Source organism: Enoplosus armatus, chromosome 11, assembly GCF_043641665.1.
Source record: "Enoplosus armatus isolate fEnoArm2 chromosome 11, fEnoArm2.hap1, whole genome shotgun sequence".
NCBI classification, from domain to species: Eukaryota; Metazoa; Chordata; class Actinopteri; order Centrarchiformes; family Enoplosidae; genus Enoplosus; species Enoplosus armatus.
Window position 1 is genome coordinate 11034048 of NC_092190.1, and position 24112 is coordinate 11058159.

At 43.7% G+C, this 24112-nt stretch overlaps 1 protein-coding gene across 1 annotated transcript in view; it reads right to left on the minus strand.

Annotated features, from left to right (window-relative positions):
* igsf3 (immunoglobulin superfamily, member 3) overlaps positions 1-23265 on the minus strand; it is a gene marked incomplete at its 5' end in the record, with an annotated part of 56895 nt that extends 33630 nt beyond the window's left edge. Inside the window, 2 exons of the mRNA XM_070915006.1 lie at positions 12996-13379; positions 23220-23265. Coding sequence (XP_070771107.1) covers positions 12996-13379; positions 23220-23265 — 430 coding nt within the window. The remainder of the gene's footprint in view (positions 1-12995; positions 13380-23219) is intronic.
* Positions 23266-24112: the final 847 nt, after the last annotated feature.

The window sequence follows — 24112 nt, forward strand, 5'->3', positions numbered from 1 at the left end:
CAAATGTTACTTTTTCTCTACAGATAAATGCTGCCATGCAGAGGTCTTGTACAATTAGAAGGGTGTAGCTGTTTGGATTTCAGCCTGTTTTGCCTCTTTCCCCTCAAGTTTCCTGTCTGTGTTCAGTGTCAGCTGTCACATGAGGGCAAAAATGCTAAAAAAAAAAAGGCCAAAGCACATGAATACTAGTGTCTGCCAGAGATGTCACTCTTTTTACAGTAATAACTACTAGCTAATCCCCATAAAGGGACCATTGTAGAAACCATCACCATGCAAGTAAAGAGTTTCCTACATTTTCTGTAATCTGTAAACAAATATGATCAAGAAAAGTTTTCTTTGCTGAGCCGAGTATGTGCAGAATAAATTAATTCCTTACACATTATGAATGAATAAACAATTGTTTATTATCATCAGGATCACAGACCATTGATTTAGAATAAACCCCAATCATATAACCCCATAGTGCAAACAACTTGTTTTTGTGATTTTATCAAACAAACTGTTACAAATTAAAACAAATTTGTCTATAATTTGCCCTGGCCCAACCCCACCCTGACTTGAATGTCTCACACCATCCCATCTGATCAAAGAGGCTTTCGCAAAGTCCTATCATAACACTGCACATCCAATCTTCTAAAAAATGTGAAGAGATAAAATAGAAATAAGAGGGGGGTAAAGGAAAGGGGTGAGAGGATGTGAGAGATCTTACAGATGCTGTTATGAGATTTTCAGTTAGGAGCTGTGAGGTGCCCTGCTAATGGAACATCACTATGAGTGGGCGTGTGAGTGTAAGTGTGTGTCCTGTGCTATAACACAGAGGTCACAATGACTGAAAGGAAAAGGCATCTTCATTTAATAAAAAGGGGTCTCTGAAGCATTCTTCCCCGTCTCCTTACCCTGTCAGTCTTCTTCAGGCTCTGTCCTATTTTTCTACTCACAATTTTCTCCTCACTCGAGCTTCCATCTACGCAAACCCCCCTCCATCCAAACCCCCTCTCTCTCTCCACCGCATTATCTGGCGAGTTTCTTTTTCAATAGACAAGTTGCTTGTCAGCACCCAATTATCACTTATTCTGTTTTTCACGGCCTCCTTCCTCCGCCTGCTCGCCGTCTTCATGACTGTCTTACAACACAGGCAGGCACGTTTTATCGAGCACTGATCCCTCTCTAACCAGATTATGCTCTACATGTCAGTCAGACAGTGACCCTATTGCAAGTTTTCTTTTTTCTTCCTAGGGGGTCATAAAACTAGTAAAGGGAGTCACATCTGCTCTGTGTGTGAGAGAGAGAGAAACAGAGCTAGGCCCCTGTGGCTATTACAGCTCATTATAACTAAAGGTAGAAGGAGAGGCACGTCAAAATCAGGCACTCACTCTCTCTCTCACTCTCTCCCTCTCTTACACACATCCACCCAAACACACAAAGATAGTCAAGCCTGGGGGGACAGCTGCTCTCTGACACACACAGAGTAGTATAAGTTTAGTGACTGAGGCACTCCCCTCTGCTTGCCCAAACATTTCCCCCAGAGCCGTGACTCAGCCTTACTGGGTCATTGAATCACACACATAGTTCTAAGGGGTGCGCTGCTTATTAACATTTTTTTTTGGAAGAACTACAGTAGTAAGTAAGTAGTAATAACAGAATTTACTGGCATGTGTTTATTACTACTATGTGCCGAGTACTAATTCTATCAAAGCATTTAAATGATATTCCAGCATGTTTTGAAAGTGTTTCATGCAGATGTATCCTTCATTTAAATGACTTTTTTAGTTTAGTTAAAGAGCCAAATATTTCCAACTCTCTCAACTAACACTGGACTTCTATTCGCCAGTGGGCCAGAAAAAACAAGGTTTTGCCTCATCAACCTAAAGATGATGATACAGTATGTCAGTGTTGTGTTTACAGCTCGTTGGGATGCCCCAAAGAGGCAAAAAAACAAACGTTTCCCTTATAAATATAAATATATTACCAAATTACATAGCCTTCTCAGGAAATGTCTAAAGAATTAATAGCCACATATCAGCTCTTTTCCAGAAAAGGGACACGGAAAATAAAGCATTTCCAATATATGTGATATTAAATGGAAATAAGAATTTTAAAGATTATAGGAATTATAGGAAGCACCTTTCAAATCACCCTTCAAGTTACACCAGTTTGTTTTATTGGACTTCTATGCATGTGTCCAGGTTTTCTCACTGGACGGCACAAGCAAAGAGGGAGAGGTACAACAAAAGGAGAAAGTAGGAGAAGAAAAGAAAAGAAAGATGGGCAGCGAGTGAAAGAGTGGGCTTTGTTATTGTAGCAGGAGAATGGTGACGTGGAGTTAAAAGGCTGAATGTTGCGATAAGAGGGATCCGTGGTGAGAAGAAGCTTTCAAATATGAGACGCTGTTTACACAAAGGCAGAAGAGGAGGATTTAACACTAACTAAGATGCATGCAAACACACATGGGCACACATGCGCACACATATACACAATGTGACACAAACTCTCACTGAGGCCCAGCCAGGAAATGAGCCTGAGTGAGTGTGTTGGGAAGATGGAGAGTAAGCGGGAGATTAAAAGGCAAGGCGTGAGAGGAGGGGTAGTCTGAAGAGAGGTGGGAGTATGAAAGACAAATCTTCCTAAGAGCATTTGAGAAGAGCTATGTGCAAAGCTATCGTTGACTGAAATCCTTTAGAGCATCAAAGATTTACTCATCATGCCTTAACACATGAAACATTCCTTCCAACCCCCCCTCCACCCCATCATTCAGTATCACCCTCCTTCTCTTTCTTTCCCTACATTTCTCTTCTCATCTTCACCAGCGTCAGACCCACTTTCTCCATCGTTTCCAACTGTCACATACTTTCTTTGGCATTTTCCGCCTTCCGTCTGCTCATGTATCCAAATAACGAATTACAGCAAACGCCCAAGAAGAGAGAAATACATACAGACGCCACCCCTGCGTGTGTCTGTTTGTCTTCCCCATTGCTGCCGTCCTGGAGGTTGTTAGCACATGTGCAGGGTTTTGCTCCGTCTGCCAACATCAGCACAAACACACACACACACACACAACCCAGTGTCATTACCACTTCTACACACACACACACACACACACACACACACACACACAAACACACAGATGCCTCCATGCAATAACCCGTCTACCTACAGGCACACATGAATGCACATGGACACACGAACGCACCATGTGCAATCATTTGCATTCACACACAAATACACCTTACCACTTGGACACTCTAAAGAGCATTTATCAAGTATATTATGATTCTAATATTACTGGAGGTGCAAGTATTAAAACTAATAAGCTCCATCCCTGTGCTGCACTTACTGTCTCTCCCCCTCTTTTTTTTTCCCTCTTTCTCTATACCCCTTACAGGAGCTCCCACCATGTCCCTTCATCCCTCCCTCCATCCGTCGCTCCAGCCCCAGATGGTAAAGCACTGTGACCAATTAAAGACTTCCCTGAGGATAGAACCAGTTATAGCCCTAGCCATCTGACCATTTCTCTCTGTGTGTGTATGTGTGTGTGTGTACGTAAACCTTATAAAACATATCACTGTGCTTTATTCAGTGTACAAAGCACTGTCTTTGGGCCAGTTCCACATGCCTTCTCACCTGAAAAAGGGTACATTGGCATATGAGTCCAGGAACACAGTCATATCTAAAGCCCTTTGTATTCTGCATAAACACACAATGACAAGATCTAGAGTATCACTTCATTAGAGCACAGTGCACGGCAGGGGTCAAGTGGAGCAGAGTGTGGAAGCTGGCCAGAGGTGCAGAGGATTAGCAGGTGTGCGTGTGTGTTGTGTTGGTGTATGAGAGACGGTGCCTTTGAGGGAGAGGGGAAAAAAACCCAGTAGAGTGTGGCTAAGGGAGGTGGGCAGCACTCAATCACCAGGCACCCATCCAGCAGGGCAGCAGATGAGGGAGCAACTGTCTGTCTGAGCTGCCAGCACTGAGGGGAATTAGGCATATGCCAAGCCAACCCCACCTCACACACACACACACACACACACACACACACACACACACACACACACACACACACACACACACACACACACACACACACACACACACACACACACACACACACACACACCTCACTACCCATCCCAAGGTGGCTGCCCTGGCACAGGGGGGCACAGGTGGCAACATATGTCTGCTGTCTACCCCTCCGTCAATTGAGAGGGAGGGAACGGCCATGTGTCTGTTTGTGTGTGCACATGTGTGTGTGCACAAAGTCAAAAGGACTTGCAAAAGTAAATATTTGTGAGTGTGTGCACATTATTAGATTCTGTACTACAGATTTTACACAGTGGTGTGTCCCTGAGACGGAGCTTGAGGGTCATCAGCTTGCTTGCCTTGGAGTTGCTTCTCCGAAATGAGTTTAGCCTCCCGGGCTTCTCCACTTTTACTTTTCACTTCTACACAAGGACTCAGAACCAGCCTGGGGCTGGCTCTACAGCCCACACTCAAATCCATTACATCAGACGTTTTAACTAAACCTCTGTTTTCCATTGCAAATAGTGAGGCTATTATTAGCATGCTAATGAGGTGGGTGCAATGCTAATCTTTAAACTGGTATCAGCAGTCATTAATGATAGACCCATGCCAAGAAAGGGACGAGGAGGTGGTGACTTCTCTAAAGAGTAACTCCACACTGGATCTTGTATGGAGGAAAAGCATTGCTGCACTTAATAACTGACATGTGTGGGACAAAAGGTATATCTGTTGGACCTCTGACTCACACCCACGGTCATAGCTGGGTGTGGTCAGGTGTGGTTTATGGGTGCGCTCCAGAACCTGACCTGCACAGTGTTAGTTTGAGATGAGTGAGTTTGGTTTCAACTCCACTTCAATTTGGCAGGCAAAACTTGTGCAGCGGGTAAACAAAACACAATGTGTATCAACAGCATTGTAAACAACACATACTATTTGACGTCTGAGTTGGCAGGGACACTGCAGTACCTTTTCATTTGGATTTAGCCACAACAAGCCATGGTGAAAGAAGCTGTCATGGGATAATATTCAAGTTTACATGTTCATGACGTGCTGCTGTTTGATTATCAGCTCATAGATATCTAACATCATACCTGCTGCCTCATATGTCGCCTGCTATTCATTTAATAGGGTTTCGCCACCAGTGCCGCTACGTAACAATCAGCATGTTGGCACGGCCAAATGTAGTGCAGCTTATGTGCTTGTGACCACAGCCAGCTGCGTTGCACAAACAGCTATATCACTGCCAACCACTTTTGGCATTGCAAAAAAAAAATGCCTGGGTGCAGTTACTCTTTAACAATGCCAGTTCTCCAACTCTCCATGCACAGGGTACATTACTGAAAAGAGAGTATGTCTCGGGGTCTCTAATGTGTCTATAAGTGCTTCAATCACTGCATCGAGTGAAGGCATAATGGCCAGTATCTGTGCGTGTTCTTGTGTATATGAATGGGTGTAACTGGATTCTGATGCCTGTGTGTGTATTTATGTTCGTGTCAAAAGGGGTTATCAGATGTACAGTAGAGCTTGAACCAGGAAAAAAAACTCTCCCCCCTCTTCCTCAGATAAGGCTTCAAAGCAGGCGCCAACATCAAACAATGCAGCAGCAGCCTGACTGTCCTGGACCACACTTACCACCACATGAGTCCTGGAGGCTATTATACGGCAAGTTCCACTCTTTACTAACACACATTTTAAAGGCCTGAACACAAACACTCGTTAGCACATCCATTCGCATCCATATTCATGTTGAATTCATATTCAAACTGTGGCTGTGTTCTGTTAATCTCACAGAGAAGAGGCAGCGGGCCCCAGAGGGTTAGCGCTTAGCTAAGCTAATCAAATCAACTAGAGGAACAGTGGCGCATCTTTAGCCCATTATATAAACATTAATAAACATATACAACACACCAACACATACGCACACACACATGTATTTGTTAACATATTAAATCCTTTCTCATTAGCCTAGCTCAGTAGCGTGGGTGATGAGCTAAATGCAGAGCTTCTCTTGACATCATTTATATTTTCATAAGGGTAACAACCAAAATTTGCAAGGCAGCGCTTGCTTGAAAGTGTGTCTGTAGGCTACGAGAGCATTTAGATTTAGGTTTAATGGCAACAGCTTCTTAATTGCCATGCCATACTCATCCGCAGCAATATTAGGAACAAGAGGCAGGGCTAAAATGCTATGCAGCCTCATTCAGATGTCTTCACGGGTGCCTGATCCGGGACCTGTATTGGGCCAGGTTCCAAATATATGCGGTGTGATCAGGGTTTGTGTATCCAATACCTGAGTGAATATGAATGGATCACTGCTATCATAATCGTCGCAGGAGGTTGTGCAATGTGTCTGTTTGGAGCATTTTGGATCAGGTCTAACTCAGGTCTAGTTAGACCGTGTCTGACTGTCTCAGGTAGGTTTTCCACAAGCCAGTTTCGTATCAGGTCTAAAACTTTGGACCTGTGAGGACCTGTAGCTTCATCACCGACTTTGGCAATGTACATAGTTAATTTCTCCAATATCAAAAAAGGCCTCACCCTGAATGAGTCTGTTCAGTGTTTCCAAGTCTCTGCAAGTGACCAGGAGATGGCAAGACCTAAGATTATCAGCATATATTTAGTGTGGGGGATTCTGACTATTCTGTGACGAGATTACATGTCTGAAGACAACATTTTAAATGTAGTTGCTCTTCCAAAACGCTCCCCCGTTACAGTAATCCTCATATGTTCTCATAAAGGCTGTACTCAAGACTTAGAACAGATTTCATTTTCCCACCCACATCTTAGCCAAAACCCACTATGGTTGTCCCTAAACTACACATGTACGTACAGTACAGCACAGCACAGCTTGCCCTACGGGACTATAAAGTATCAAGGTGTCTGGTTTGCCCTGTTCAACAGCGCTGTTTTATTCACAGTGCTATATGTGCTATTCAGCAGTTGTATTGTCTACCACAGTGATCCGCTGGGTTGTTAAAGCCCTCTTCAGTGATGTTCAGTAGAAAGGATGTCGTCCGATGGGAGCACTCCAGCACCGTCTCTCTCAGACTCAATTATGGCTGCGACATCTGTCCTGACTGACAGCTCGCCACAGTGTGTGACTGCGACTGCGACTGTGTTTGTGTTTCTCTGTGTGTATATGCGTGTGTCTGTGTATGTCTGGTGGGTCCGAGTGGCAGTAATGTTATTGAGCAGGAAGCCCTGTCCGCTAAAGTAGATGAGATGTGCAAGGAAATGGCAAGCCAGACATGGTGATAAAATCTCTTTCCATTTGGAGTCCTGCCTGGTCCGCAGCTTAGAGTCAGTATGTGCTTACACACACACACACGCACGCACACACGCACACGCACACACACACACACACACACACACACACACACACACAAGCTAACGGCAGAGAGGGGAATGTAATTGTAAATGAAACTGAGAGGTGATGGTAAGGCCAGAGAAAGGGGGAGCAGAAAAAGCTAGAAGTGTCACAGCAAGGAGAGACAAGGGAGATAAAATGCTCCAGTCACAAACAGGCCTCTGCTCCTAATCAATACCAACAGACAGAGATACAACTTCCCGTGTCTATTCATCTGCACTTTCTCTCCTCTTTTCACCTTTTCCTCCAGCACATCTTACTATATCTTCCTTTGTCAACACAAGGCTTCACCCATATATTTGCCTTCTCTAGAAAATAATATGCCTGTCTTCATCTTCTTCCTTCCCGTCCTCCCTCCTCTGTCTTTATTCAATCACTGGGTCCCTCCACAATCTTGTGCCACGTGCTTCAATCACGCTAGTGCCTTTCTCCTGTGATGAAGCTCAACTAACAGCTCTATTGACAAAACCATACACCTGCATGACCAACACCAGACCACACTGAATCGACTCTGGAGCGTTGGATTGAAGGGGCGAGCAGGATTCACACGAGGAGAGAGAGAGCGGAGAGCAGGGATATGGGGGGGGTGGGCGGGGTCTCGGTGTCACCCAGTGTAAAAGATAGAATGTGAGATGACATCTCCACATTCGGTCTATCTCATTAAGTGAAGTAGAGGAGCGCAACTTGGCAGCGCCGGCTCCCTTGTGAAAAGAAAGGCAGGGGAGGGACACAAATCACACACACACACACACACACACACACACACACACACACACACACACACACACACACACACACACACACACACACACACACACACACACACAGCCAACGGATTACGCTGAGCTCAGCAGAAGCATGATTCAGCCACTCTTACTCTGTATGTATGTTTAGCAGTGCTCAGTCTCAGCTATGCTGCAAAAAGTCAACACTCCTGTTCTTTGCCCTCTTCACAAACACTGCACCAAAACACACACAAAAAAACCAAACACAGCATTTTGACCTCAGGTAGGCATTGCTTCACAGATTTCTAGCTCACAGTAGGGCCAGTTTCATCAGGAGAAAGGATTCCTTTTCTCCATTAAAAGTGAATGTAGGCCATAAATGTAATTAAAATGAAAAGTGTGACTGGAGAAATATGGTATTTTGCCGCAGCTGGTTCTAAAAATGATTCGGCCAACAGTTTTCTTCTTCCTTAATTGAAATTCCTAGGTCTCATCTCTAGCCTCTTCCTTCTTTCTCTTTCTTTCTCAGTCTCCTCAATTTGTGCTGGCTAATTGCATTTAGAGCTCATATGGCAGTTGGTAACAGCATTAACCTTAGGAGTCACAACAGGCAGAGACTATTTAAAACGCACCCCTATAGCGTCAGTTGTATTGTGGGTAATGCCTCGGGGAGGTGTAACCAATCACATTGGAGTCGAGAGGAAGAGCTCATCATTTATTGGTCACACGCTCTATTCAGCATCGCCCCACTACCCATTTCCAATACTGCCTCTTCTGTCCCCATTCCTCTCCTTTCCAATTTCCTCATCTCTGCCTTTTCGCACCATCCATCTCACTTTCTTTTCTTCAAAACCACTCACTGCCAAACTTAATTTTTTCTAGTGTCACACATCTGAAGATGAACGTTTTGTTCCTGTCTCTTGTGTGGTGGCGGTGAATAACAGAAAGAAGCGAAAATGCTTTTGTTCACATTCATCAAGGCTTTGGTTCTCTAGCTCTATTACTATATTACTACAGGACTGGGAATGGATGACTACTGCCAAATGCGGAGGCTAGAATCTGTGTGTGTGCCAGCATGGTGACTCCTATGGTGCTTTCTAGGACAGTGAGGGTATATGGGAGCTTCATGAGTAAGAGCAGTGCGATACTTGTCTCAGCGAGGGCTTGTTGTTCTGCTCGCTGTTGGACTCGCTCACACACAGGCTGGTGCGTAGGATAAGGACAACCATGATGGCCATGTCAGGCTGTTGTCCTTTTCTTCTGCAATCTGATGTGTAGGAGGAAGTCAAACACACACATATACATGCGCAAACAAGCACACACTCAAATGCAACAGACTGGGCTTAGTCAATCTCCAGCTCAGAGCATGGAGGTGTGCGCAGAGAAACTACAAGTGACCTTTGACCTCAAAGAGCTTCACAACACCCAGGTTGAATGCATGCCCTGTGTAACACTTAACCACCAACAGCGGAGCTCAAACAACAACTACTCCTGTAAAAAGACACGGAGTCTGAGACTATGAGAAATAATGGCTTTAGAAAAAAATAAAATAAAGCTGTTTCAATTTAACCATATTCATTTTAAAAACAGCATTCATCTATTTTTTTGGCCACTTGGGGGCACCAGAAACAAGCTATTAAGACACTGACATATTATCACATTATAAAGTTGATATGGTGAACGTGTTGGCAAACAGTTTCCTATCTAAACATCCAGCAGATACGGACCAACATTAGCATTTATATGACGTCGTGTCTTCACCCTACCTTTAGCTCTGTTTATCGTCCCCACAAAAAAAAGGTCTTGCTCTTTAGCTACTAAATTCCAGGTTCACCAGCTTGTTGCTAACTTTGTCTGTCTGCTGTGGGCTGCTGAGCAGGTAGTATAGAGTGGGATTCTTTTACTGCCAGCAGCTGCTGAAAATAAAGGTTGATAAGACTGGTGAGACTGAACCAAAACAGTTCAGTTGTGGGACATAAAAAAACATGAACTGAAAGATACTGTGGAGGTCTGTAGGGCTGAGGGGAATGATAAGAGAGTTGGCTGATAAGTCTTTAAGTTTTGTCACTATGAGATTCACTCGTAATATAGAAATATTAGTTATAGACACTTTAAGTACATGGCCACAACGGAGATCTCTGACTGAACTATACTAGCCAGTATGCCACTCTGCCTTCCCTTTCAAAATCTTAGAGGAAAATAAATGTAAAATTTAACCTGTCTGTATTAAAGAATTATGATTTTCCTGCATCTCTGTCACACTCCATGATTTAGTGGACATAATCCAGTATTTGTGCCATGATGGCCAATTATTCTTTTCACATGTGTAATATTACTACACTGCCTAAGGCAGTATTGGCACTTAGGGGCTGAGCAGAGCTACATTTTCATTTGATTAATCTAAGTTTAGTATCACAGAGGGCAAAAAAGACACAAACACACTTTTGTCTGCTCATTCCCTCAAATAAAAAGTGCCTTGGACATACAAAGAGAGGCCAGGATCATGTTTCCAGGCAATCAACCACATGCACAGACGAGGTGTCTAATTCTGTGACAGACAATACAACACATGAAAACACAGCGTCACAGTTTCAGGGAGAACAGTGTCCAGGTGCACTGCAGAAACTGTTCTCCTCAGGCAGCAGGTATTAAGTTCCACGTTAAAACCCTCAACTGCTCTTTGTACCGAAAGGTGACAGTGGATGAAACACATCCCTGTGAGTAAGCCTTAATGCACCACTCAGGGCAGAGATTACTTTGGCCTTCTACCCCTACAATTAACCCAATCACCCAACACCAGACACACACACAGTCACGTAGACACATCCCTTCTGTCTGGCCTTGTATCTCATATCCTTCCTCCCCATATTTCCTCCATAATACTCCCTAGGTTGTGGTTGTCCTTTGACATCACCCTTGAAACATATTCTCAAAGGCAGCAAGGGTTTTTTTAATATAACAGAGCCAGAGCCCATTAGAGAAAGAGGCCAGGGATGATGAATGGAGAAAGACAGATGACAGAATGAAAGACAGGAGAACGAGGAAGAGATGAGGGACATGAGGGGGAGGGGAGCGAGGACAAGGTATTGTTTGCACACAACGGTCCAAGGAGGCGTGCAGCTGCTTGGGGGATCACAGAGGGACTTAAGAGAACAGCAGAGAAAGGACGGGAGAGACCCTGCTGCCTACCCCTGACCTCCGAAACTGGGTTAAGAGGTTAGAGACACAGAAAGGCTCAGATAACAAAGTCCCTCAACACCTCCGCTCACACACTCTATGTAGCTCTCTCGCATGCATTTCTATAAATACTGTGTGCTATCAGCAGTGCTGCTTTACAGTGCCTTGCGCCTGAGCCCTGCCCCACATTCAGATCATACTGCTCATACTAGATAACACGCCTGCTGAGGTTCTCATCATAACACTGATACAATGAAAAACCGAGCCCATCGATCCGTTAAGCACACAATAACTTTTGTTTCTTCAGCCTGGTCCGACACAGCCCCCCAAAAAAAGCACACCAATATTGGTTTTTCGGAGTTCACAGTGCAATAAAGTGCAACTCGAACTTTCAGCCAATAAGCATTTGGTCTGTGCTTTGACCTCGAGAGGAAGGTCAGCAACGTCAGGGACAAAGGCACGAAGTTATTAAGGGAATGGAATCCCCGACTATGACAGCTGTGTCTTCAGTACTGCAGGACTGTTGGGTGAATCTGTACATGTCTCTGGGAGAGAGAAAGAGAGAGAGAGAGAGAGAGAGAGAGATCAAGAGGAAGTAGAAGGATGGAAGCTCATGCTACTCTTTTAAACAGTCACACATCACTCCTACACACCGGGTACATTATTGAAACAGCTCAGGGCAAGGAAAGAATACAGTAGGTGTCAGAGGGAGGTACAGGAGTTTGTGAGTGTGCATGTGGGTGTTTGAGTGCAACTGAGAAAGATCAGGGACAGCTTGGTTCTCCCCGCTCAGAACAGGTGGGACTTTGTGTGACACTGGAGGGCAACACTTCCTCTCACATTCCTTCCAAAAGGGAGCACAGATCACAGCTAGTTTTTGGACGGGTTCTGGTTATTTTTCATTTGTGATCAGCCTGACTGCCACTGATCTGATTGTGATACAACGTGTGCCTTGGTTTTACTTGGACTTGCAAATGTCTAACAACAAGTTCACAGCACACATAGGCAGAGCAGCTGCCAGAGGCCCAAGACCCTCATGGGCCCCAAAGGTCCCAGGTTGAAAATGTTGGAATATGCAACACTGAGGCAGAGTAACTCAAGGCAGGCCCTGCATTTTCACTTAATCACAAGGTCCTGTTTTGCGTAGAGGCCCTGTGTCAACCTTTACCTTTCTAATTTAATTGATATTATGCATATATGGTGTACATACCTAAATGAATTTATGTTTAATCATATTACCACAAACTAACGGACACACCAGAATAGGATTGCTGGTTGTTTTTTTTGGGGCTCTTGTCAGATAAATATAATGAAGCTGCTATGTGTAGTCTACCATGTGCACTGTACCTGATGGCTACTTAAAGGCAACAGGATAAATACAGAATGGCAGTAAAGTAACAGATACGCATAAAGAAGAATTATAGCTATATGATGTATAAAGGCAGTTTGAGGGGTAATTAGCTTGTGATTACATATTCAAAAGGGTGATTTGGCTGATTATGATTGGTAGCTGGTTGATCAGTTAACACTCATTGTTTAAGTAATTTATACAGAAAACTTTGACTAGGATAGTGTTGAACACCTTGATCAGATATAGCACTGGTACATTTAAAGCCATATGTGTAATGTCACCACATGAGCATCTGTGACAACAACATGTGGTTTATCTGTATATTGACAGCGTATATGTGTGTGTGTGCTTAGAGACTCACCAGTGAGGTTGGTGCGTGCGCTGTAGGATCCAAGGTACTGCCCGTCTGTGTTTGGTGTGTAACACTCAAACAGACCCTGATCCTTGGCCTGCACTTTGGTGATGTGAAGCACAGCTGAGTCGCGGCTCAGCCTCTCCACGTAGATCTCTTTGTTATTCACCCTCTGGGCATACACGGCATAGGCATAGTTTGGCTGAGCAGTGCTCACAATGCGAATCTCCCTGTCCGGTACTGATGGCAGGTACATGGACCACTCAAAATCCTGCTCCACCCCCTCTTTGTAGCCCGTCACGTTGCACCAGATGGTCACGTGAGAGCCCTCAGTCCGTATCAGCGGTCCACTTTCCACCGTTACCACTCTCTGGGCCACGGCAACACCGGCTACAGGCGGAGGTGAGGTGAGAGAGAGAGAAAGGGGAAAAAAAGAGAGACAGAGTGGAGGGAGAGAGGAAAGAGAGAACATGGGTTACAAAACTGCACTTTAAATATTTAGCATTGGCAGAGTTTATGCTCCCCACATCTCCCACGAAATACAGAAACAGCGTGACATGTGCAGCTAAGCATTCTGGAGAGCGCTCACTGAGGTTGAGGTATGTTTTTTTAACACCACTAACCACTTGAAACATTCACAACAACTCTTTTTAAAAACAGCTGAGATCCAATCACGCTCACCGCTATTACACGCACTCACATATTAACCCTTCACCACATGGACAGCACCGCAGCTGTACTACACTGAGGTGAGAGGCAGCCATCTGGGAGTTAGGAGAGAGGTCAGTGTAAGCTGGTAAAACACAAGTCAGCAGGGCATGTTCAGTGTGTCATGATACAGTGTACAGGTCTTTTTGAAACAGATCATACGGATTAGAGCCAGAACGATGAATCAGTTGGGCTGATACATCAATTGTCAAATATATCAAATGAAAAATATCAATTGTCATTATCAATGAAATCTGTCCAAATGGATATTACACTGCTTTCATTGAATAACATGCCAGAAGCTTTAATTACAAACATTAACACTGTACTGTCCGAAGTAGAAACTGCTACCTGAAAAAGTAAACATACTGATTTATCAAGTATCCGTACCTTTCTGTTCAAGGCCAGACATACAAATTCAGTTTAGATGTTTGCTCCTTGTAAGAATGTTTAGATAAGGCTCTGACTGTACCAAAGCTGTATTATTTTTCCAATCAAGACAGTCTAAAAACTAAGACTATAGGAATCTATGAAGGATGAACTTTTAACGTTTTTTTTAATTCTTTTTACAGATTTTATGTTTAAGAGGAATAAATAAGAAATCATCTATTGTCATATGTTGTTCTCATTAAAATTTTAAAACAAATCATGGTTCAGTTCACTAATTACATGTACATAGTATTGTAGCAAACTGAGAGCTGACTTTAACGTTAAGCCCCTAGTGATTACTATTCTGTATGTTGCTTTCTAGCCTATATTTAGGCAGACAGCATATGGGAATCTTGCCTCAACCCCTTGCATACACACACACGCACACGCACACACACACACACACACACACACACACACACACACACACACACACACACACATAAACCAAAGACACACACAGCATTCACCATTCAGGGAACAACTACAAACATCCCTCTCATTGGGGCCGGAGACAACAGAGCACTTACACATACCCCCCCAAAATCCAGACAGAGCGACAAGTACACTGTTTCCTGTCTGCACAAGCAACTGGGGATTGCAGCTGTGTTTGTGTGTGTGCGCACGTGTGTGTGTGCGCACGTGTGTGTGTGCGCACGTGTGTGTGTGTGTGTGTGTGTGTGTGAGTGAGTGAGAGAAAGTCTGTACGATGCTGTGTCTGTGGGCACAATGCTTGGCATTAATAATTCACCAGAACAGCTTTTTAACTTCAACATCCTCTCATAGTAGCTTTCTCTTACACTTCCACTACACCCCCACCTTTCATTCACTGTTATTAATGTGAGTCCATTTACACCAATTTATGTGCGTGCCCATGCATGAGCATGCATGACTATGTGTGTGTGTGTGGATCATGTGTCTTATTTCCTTCCTGTGTTTGGAGCTTCAGGTATTTTGTCTATTGCTTGCTTTGAGAGACACATTCCACTCACAAGCTAATAACATCTTCACAAATCTATGATTTATTTTAGAGTCCCTCACTTCAATGGGATTTGAATTCAGTCCCGAGTGGCATACCAAAGTGAAGACTGATTAAAGTAATCATTCCTTATGGCTGGATTTCTCCCACAGGACTAATCAGGATAAGAATTATGAAACATTATTCACGAATGCTGCAACTTTAAAATGTAGACCTGTTAACCTTGTTCTTAAAGAAAAGGAAAATATTTCATTTGGCCAAGTGGCACAATTATCTGTATCAGCTGCCTCAAGTTACTGCAGAAAAATCAATATCAATATCATGACACTAGAAATGACAAACAAAGTATGTTATGCCCACTGTAATGTCACTGAACCCTACCAGATATGTCCCTAGGAACATTATAGGAATACTATACGAGCCTTAAAATGATAAACAGTCATCTAGTACCCCAAATGTATTTTTTAATGAGTCTGTAAATGTTAATATCTCCCACACGCATGCACACCGCTTACAGTTTTCATGCAGCCCTGCTAAATAATATAACATCTCCTGATGCTTTCTTTACACAAATATAATAGAAATAATCAAAAACAAACTAATCATTTAGGCTAATTTATTTTTGTTTGCACATGGAAATGTAACTGAATAAATGAGACACTTCAGAAACAAAATACCTTTTTTCCCTTTCCCTGCATATTCCTCCTCAGATTTCTGTTGCTAGCTGTAGATAAATATGTAGTGTTGGCATCTATACATTTTCTAGATCTCCGATAAATCTCTGTTAAACTGTGAGGAGGTTCATATCATCAGTAGCTTTCAGTCTCTTATAGCTGACTTTGCACAACTCTTCCCACCCACACGTACTGAGACTGCTGTACCACACTACTGTGTAACAAGAGGCCATAACCTGCTAAACATTTGGCCACTGGCCTCTAAAAAGTCAGTTAACACAGGAAATCCTTCCACAGTGAGCAAACACCAAACGCTCACTCAAACACTGAGATTGACAGAAAGTCTATAGTGGAGTGTGCTGACTGAATCTGGCTGAGCATGTTATGGGATGCATTAGGTCAGAGGCAGCCATCTATTCTGACTCAGGCCTCGGTTCCCCGTTTTTCTTCACTGTGATGTCAGTGTGCTAATCTGGCGGCGCCTAGTCTACCCACATCCAGCTCAGATCAGGTCAGAGCTGTACTGCTGCATCACTGCTTCTCATGTTGCAGCTACTCATCTAGAACTGCTGGAAACATATTACTCATACGTCCCAAAAAAAAAAACCCCATACGACTCATACTGTGTTGGTGCATTAAGAGCTTTCCTCCGCTCGCCTGTCTCCTGTCATCCTCCTGAAACAAGCTGCCTCCTTACTTCTGATTACTCTCACTCCCTTCCTCCATGTTTCAACCATCATCAATCCTTGCCTCCGTCCTGCCCCTCCACTCTCTCCCTCTCTCTCTCTGTATATTCCTGTCTCTTCTCTTTGCCTCGCGGTTCTCTGCATCTTTTCAGGCAGGATTTAAGCAGCTCTGTGAGACTTCAAAGTGCCCATCGCTCTGCAGGCTGTTTAGAAAGGCTGACAATGACATACCAAACCCTGCAGACCTTCAACTGATCGCTCCATTCCACCACCCTTCCACAGTAATCCTGTGCCCGCAACCTCCCCCACTTGTTCACCTCTGGCTGCGCTGCCTCGATCGCAAAGTGCCCATATTTGCTCAACAAGGCCTCAGATTTTCTATTATTAACGCTCATCTCCATCTCTGCATACCACGGATGTCTTGCTACCCCTCTCTTCCTCCCACCCTCGCTCTCTGGCTTCCCTCTCCTGTGTCTCAACTCTCATCTTTGCTGCCAGTTTCTTCCCACACAGCTTGTTGACTGGGCCTTCCTGCGTCCCGCTGTCAGAAGATGGTGAATGACCACGGACAAGCTCTCTAACTGACCTTGCTGTTTGTGGGCTGGAGCATACAGAGCAATGGGACCAGATGACACACACACACACACACACACACACACACACACACACACACACACACACACACACACACACACACACACACACACACACACACACACACACACACACACACACACACACACACACACACACACACACACACACAGAGAAAGCTGCAAAGCGGATTATGCTAAGTGGAAGGGGGGTTAAACACTAATCCAATCATTTGTGGCCAGTGTCTTATTCTCAGTGGAAACAGCAGCAAGGCCACTAGCGTTCATTGCCTCATCATCAATCTTCTGTGACACAAGATAATTATACACCTACAAAGGTGTATAATAAAAACACTGCAGGGTGTAAATAATATAGAGGACTTTCACAGCAGTGTGGAGATGTGATAATGTGGAGATTCGTGGCTGTCCATCACCTCTTCTCACTTTACTTTCATTCCTAATTACGCACGCACACACACAAAAACAGAAGAAACCTGGGGATGACCTACCAGAAAAAGGGTATACAGATACCTTACCTCAATAAGGTATCAACTCCTTAAGCATTCGTACTACCAAAACTAAGTCTTTGAGTATGAAAAAAAGAATCGGCCCTTGTCTGTCTCTTAAACCAACGTCTCATTTTCATCTTCCAACAAGAGGAGTCACCTCGTTAGAGAAGACAAACTCACACACAGTTGCACTGAATGAAAGAGGAACATCATCTGGAGTTCTTTCACATGCATGTGATTAAGTAATTAAAACAGGAATAGTATGGACAGGAATGTTTGGCTAATTATTTGGTGGAAATGAAAATTTACAGAAGTGGCAAATTAATGATGCATTCACTTCATGAATCATGACACACAGCTCTGCCTTATGTGATAGTAGATGAGTCACTTTTAAGAAGGCCATGAAAACCAATTTAAGCCATAAAACACAACATTTTCTTAGAGCAGTTTGGATTATTTCACATGAGAGATTCCCTATGTGTTGTTTTTCTCTTTGTTGTTCTCACTGGAAAGGCGATGTCACACATTTCCATGCACCTATAAGGATGTACTAACATTTTCATCAGAATCTGGTGGCAGTTTGCTAATGTTGCTTGGCCACTGTCAAATCTGAATACACCACAGTCCTGGTGAAGCAGATTAGCTTTAGAGTGTTAAACTCTGAATTAATACTAAAAACGAACGAGTGAACTTTAACTTTAGGTGTTGCTAATCAAGTCATGAATATTTAACGATAAAGAGAAATACTTAAGATCTGAAACCAAGTTTTTAGGGGCTTTAATAAAAAAACATATCCGTAACTATATCAATACTGTTGGTCTCAGATCAAAACCACATTTTGTGGTATTGCCCATCCCTGATGGTGTGTGAGAACAGCAAAGCCTCATCCTAAAACTTTTCTGCGAAAACTTCCGGGGAAAGTTGAAAAGCGGGGGAACTGAAGTATCTCCAGCCAGTGAAGTATGAATTAATTATGAACATGCTTGCTAGACGTAAAAAAAAAAAATGGACCTAGTCAATGTCCTATCTCCCCATGGGAGGTTCAGGCTCATCCCACAGATCTGAAATCCTGTGAAGATTTTCAGACAGCGAGGTAGCGTCGAGGAAAGGAACGCATGGTGAGGGGAGAGGAAGAAGAGAAAGAGGGAGGAAGCTTAAGAGAAAACAAGAAAGCCTGCCTCCAGGGTGCTGAACACCACAAAAATGCACACAACTAAGTGAACATAAAAGCGTACCACTGACTTTAAGTGCTGCACATACATGTGTGACAGAGAGAAATAAACGCTGGAGAAAGATGAAGAAGAGCATAAGGGTATTTTCCTCTCCACACTTCTCAGCGCTGGTTAAACATTCTCCAAAATCACTCTGCGTCTTTCTCCCTCTGGGCCCCCGAAAGCATTTGACCCTGTTAACATCATTACCAGAGAGAGCACAAGTGCGAGGGAGACAGAGAGATTCCAAGATGAGGGAAAACTGGAGGGAGAAAGATGAAAGTGGTAGAAAGAGGAGACATTTTCTTGCAAGGGAAACGTTAACACTTAGAGAGGATACGGGCACGGTACAACAAGAATCAAGCCTGTTTCGTGAAGTCGTGCAACAAAATAAACCTGTGCGTGCTTCATTATATTGCAGCCTGCAAGATGATAATTGCTTTTTCCTTCGTCTTCTTCATCTAAATTTGACATGACAAGTGAATTTGTGCCTCTGCTGATGCTCGTGATAGTGTAAAAACTCACATTGTCCTTGAGCAAGAACGTAATTTTTTGGCTGCTCACTCATTGTACATGGTACTGGGTAAGCATGTAATCCTAATGTAAACCATGTAATGGAGTGATGAGAATCCCCACTCTTTCTTCCCCATAGCTTTCTCAGATTCTTGGATGTTCGGCTGATGGGCTTTAGGCAGCATTACAATTCAGGCCTCGTTCTCTTGCTCTTTTTCCACTCCCTGTCCTTCCCGCAGTGATAATCATCATCTGCGTCAGAATGAAGAAATCAGTGTAGCAGGACTGTCATTAACAACCTCCGACCTTTTTGCCAGCTTCAAAACCTTCAACAAATCCCATATCCACTTCTTGATTTATTAACTGGGCTGTTTTAAAAGAAATACGGACAAGACTGCATATTTCTTCTGTACTAAAGAGAAAGCTAAATGATTTTTCAGTGTTAAAGCTGCTGGAAGCCTGTCAGCTGGGAAACAGGTGTGACACTCTGTGTGTGAGTGTCTGACATGGAGAAACACAGCACACTAAGTGTTCTAACTTCCATTAGAGGGGCAGCTAGACAGGCCAGCAGGCCGCTCTAACAGCTGACAAACAGTTACAACGCACCATTACATCCATGCAGCTCTAACCAGAGCAAGATCAAGAGAGTACAGGAGTGTTCAGAGAGTGGGAAGATGAAGTGGATATACTGTACATCACTATTTCATCTTTGTATGACTCAAGCAAAGAGTGTCAGGTGATGTCAGTGGTATTACAAGTTGAGGGGGAAAATTCACTGAAGAAGTTTTTGTGACCTGAAGTGCCGAGGAGGACTCCCCATCAAACTTTTCACAGCCTTGGAAAGCAGGAAACATAGCCAGAGGGCAAAGAGAGAACCAAACACAGAGAAGCAGACATATACATGTATGGTACATGAATGTACTGCACGTTTATGCTCCCTCGGAGACTCCGACAATCTCTAGTGGGAGTACAAAGACTTCACATTCTGCATCTTGGGCAGCTCTTCTCTCTCCCTCTCTAAGAGATAGTTCAACATTTGGGAAATACACTTATTCACTTGTATGAAATTATGAGCATAAAAACAACTGCTAGCTTGGCTCTGTCCAAAGGTGACAAAATCCATCTACAAGCACCTCTAAACCTCTTTAACTGACATATATCTTATGGAGGGTGCTGCCAGCAGTAACTTTCTGAGGTTTTCATTTATCTGGCAACCTAACACACTGATTTAACAATGCTAAAACATGAGACATGTATGTTTTTGTCTCCTGCTTTGTGTCACACCTGGGTCATGCATGCTGTCCTCTGCTCTCACTATGCTAACTAGTCCTAATTTATGGGCCCCCTGGGCTACATCAGCCATGACCCCACCTGCACTGTTGTATATAACAGCTGGTGAGACCAGGATGGAAGCAATGGGAGGTTTTAAGGCTAATTCATACTTCTGTGTCAATGTGTTACTGTACACTGTAGGTGTCTGTAGCCACTACACTGTAAATGTAAATAAGAGTTAGGCTATGCTCTCTTAGCAGAATTGAGATTTTCCTCTGTGGGCTGATTCATATTTTCTCCTATCCCTTTCCGATGCTGGTACTATTTAGTGTCCATAGTATCAACAACACGGAGCATATCATAATCTATCCTTCTCTGTTGAACAGCTGCCTCTTCATCCTCCCTCCTACACCCTCAGCTGCTTCGCCTTCCTGTTTGACCGATGGAAATTAGCTTTCGAGTTTTATTGTTTCATCCTGAGTGATCATTTGAAACAGATGATCAGCGAGCAGGGACTCCTCTGAACCCCTTAAATAACATTTTCATCAAATAATTCAAACAATTCTCATCAGTGATGCCAGACAAAACTTATTCCTTCTCATCCAGTAAGGCCGCTGCTTATTAAATGCCATATGTTTAGAGCTTTATCGCTCTGTCCCTCAACGTGAGGGTGAGGGAATGTAAACATGATTACTTTGGAGCTTTACTAGAGAATGATTACATGACTCCGTTACTTACTGTAGCTTTGCAACAGCGCAACAGCAGTCAACAGGGAGAGCCTGTGCAGAGCTATAACTTCATTGCCACTCCACAGTCACATATGGCACAGCTACAGTGACATCTTGACATATAAATATGATTAAAGCCTAAAAAACATTTTGAAGACAGTTACTTGCCACCCCGATTGTAAATAAATAATTCAAAGACATGAGAGACAGCGAGGAAGATAGTGAGAAACTGCAGCTGGGTAGCAATGTCTCTCTTGCTACCCTTTTGCCTCTGTCCAAAAGGCCACAATATAAAATGTATAGGAGAGATCAACTCATTGGCCTGTATAATGCCTATAGTCATAAAGCTAAGGAAAGCCAGGCTTGGCCAGGTCACAGACACACACACACAATCAAAATAAGGCTTCATATTATGTCATACTATACCACACTACACTACACCATACTATACATGAATTACAATGAGCAGTTACAATGTGAGCACATAAAGAAAATCAAGCACTGTGTAATCAGTAATACAAGATATCACACTCTCCATCACGTTCCTCATGAATGCCCGTCAACCTGCTTTTAAATTCTAAATTTTCAAACCGGCAGTGCATGCTTCTCACTAACATTTGGAGAATCTCACATCATGACATGGAAGATAGCAAAATAATAATATATGTAGATGCAGTCTTGTCAAATCTACAATGCTGTGGGTCATTGAGAGCTTAGTCAACATTTACAGTGTGACAGATGGTTACAGTGAGTCTGTATGTGATGAATAGAAGATGTGGCAGGACTGTCTGTGAGCCACATGGAAGTGTTTAGTTAGTAGTTATACGTGCCAATCATCCTTTCATACAGAACTAGAACATTTTCCCCATCTACTCTTTATTTCTTTTACAGCAGTGTGGGAGACAAAAGGGTCAATATATAGGGGATAGAGGCAAGTTGTCATACTGGTTCATTCATAATCAGCCCATGCGCGCACACACACACACACACACACACACACACACACACACACACACACACACACACACACAGTACATTAAGTGCCTCCATCTACTCCCATCGCCAAATCCATTAACTCTATGAGGACACCTGCTACCCTACTAACCTCATCTCCCCAACCCCCCAGTCCTAGCCAACCTCGACCCTCCCTCAAACATGCACATCCCCCACTGTCTGAATGACAAAACAATGTGGGTCTCACATCTACCCCAAACAAAACTTTCACACCGACTATGCAAAAAAAAGAAGCTCATCTCATAATATCGTGTCATGAGCAGCGGTTACAGCAGAGTCGACTGAATGTTTGCGTTAATTGTTGTAAAAGAATGTGAAGCTATAAAACACTCAGCTATCTTCGGTCATTATCCATCTTGTGCTTGTGCACAATTAAGCCTGACAGCTGTATCTACTTTATGTACAGTGGTTAGTTTTTGTATGACTGGCAGCTTGCTATCAGTTCCCACGTTTGCACATTAAGCTGCAGATTGGAAAGGAAACTAATTAACTATTAATTAGTCTACTTCAAACAGACTTTTTCTGCCATTGTCAGTCATTTTGCCTTTCAGGCAGTAAAAGACATGCGCTTGTAAATTCATGCATTTATGCATAAGCAATTAGACACAAACACACACATGCATCTCTTCGGTTTTAGGTGTAAAGCGGAGAAGAAGCACATCAGCAGAACATAATGGCAAAGTGAGTGAAGTGCTCTTTATCATTGCGTAAGAGGATTTTTAAAAAGGGGAAAAAATGAAAATCCAACATGCATGTAGACATTTATTCATGTGCGCACACACCTTTGAACATGCACATCGAGCTGAGCGCGTGCCACTGAATATGGATCAGCGGTGTGCAGGTGGGGAGCGGTCGTCATAGTTACGCCGCCTGGTGTGTATCCCACCAGCGTGGGATCTGCTTGGGTGGAGGATCAAGCAGGGAGCAGGGGAGTGTGGCTGCACCGGAGGACAGCAGCTCAGAGCACTGTAGGTGCGTGTGCGTGTGTGTGTGTGTGTGTGTGTGTGTGTGTGTGGAGGAGTAAAGTGGAATCCTCTCGCTGGCTAGTCATCATCATTCCCAACACAGGACAGCAGAGGGGGGAGGAGCAGACCAAATCCCAAGGGGAAGGGGGCTGGGTTGGTCTTTTATGGGCAAAGAAGGTGCTCGTAAACAGTCCAAGGTAGATGTGGCTGTTAAACACAGATTCTTCCTCTGACACCGCGAGGAAGATGAAAATATCTGGTTTGGATCACACTTGAGGGCAGTTTCTAATTAGTGCTCTTTGAAGAGAAGGTGGGCTGGGCATAGTATTGTTTAAAAAGAGTGGGGGAGGGAGGTCAGGGGCTGTTGACTGAAGGAGGAGGAGGAGGAGGAGGCAGCTAGAGTACCGTTTTAGTGAAGAGTGAAGAGGCAGAGATACATGCAAATCGGCCCAAAAGAACACTTCAACGGTTTTATAGACTGAATGGCTAAAGGGTTGTTGTTGGGTTGTTATCACAAAACATGAGATGCAATCTCAGGCGTGACGAGATGTGCAGGCACAGATCCTGGCAGGGAGTTGTGATATAGGAGAGTGCCGACCGTTAACCAGAGGTGCTGCTGCGGAGTCAGAATCAGACACAAAGCAGACGCTGCCTCTGCTCCGGCTCCAGCCTCTTTCCTGATTCACTGTGGCAGGCAGGAAGTCTCCTTCAAGAACTTTGCTTCACTTCACATAGTCACTCATCTCCCCGTGTGAGCTGGAAAGAGGCTACAGCTCAGATCTGGGTCACGGGGGAGGATCATCATTAAAAAACACAGACACAGCATGAGAAGACTAGCTTTGATT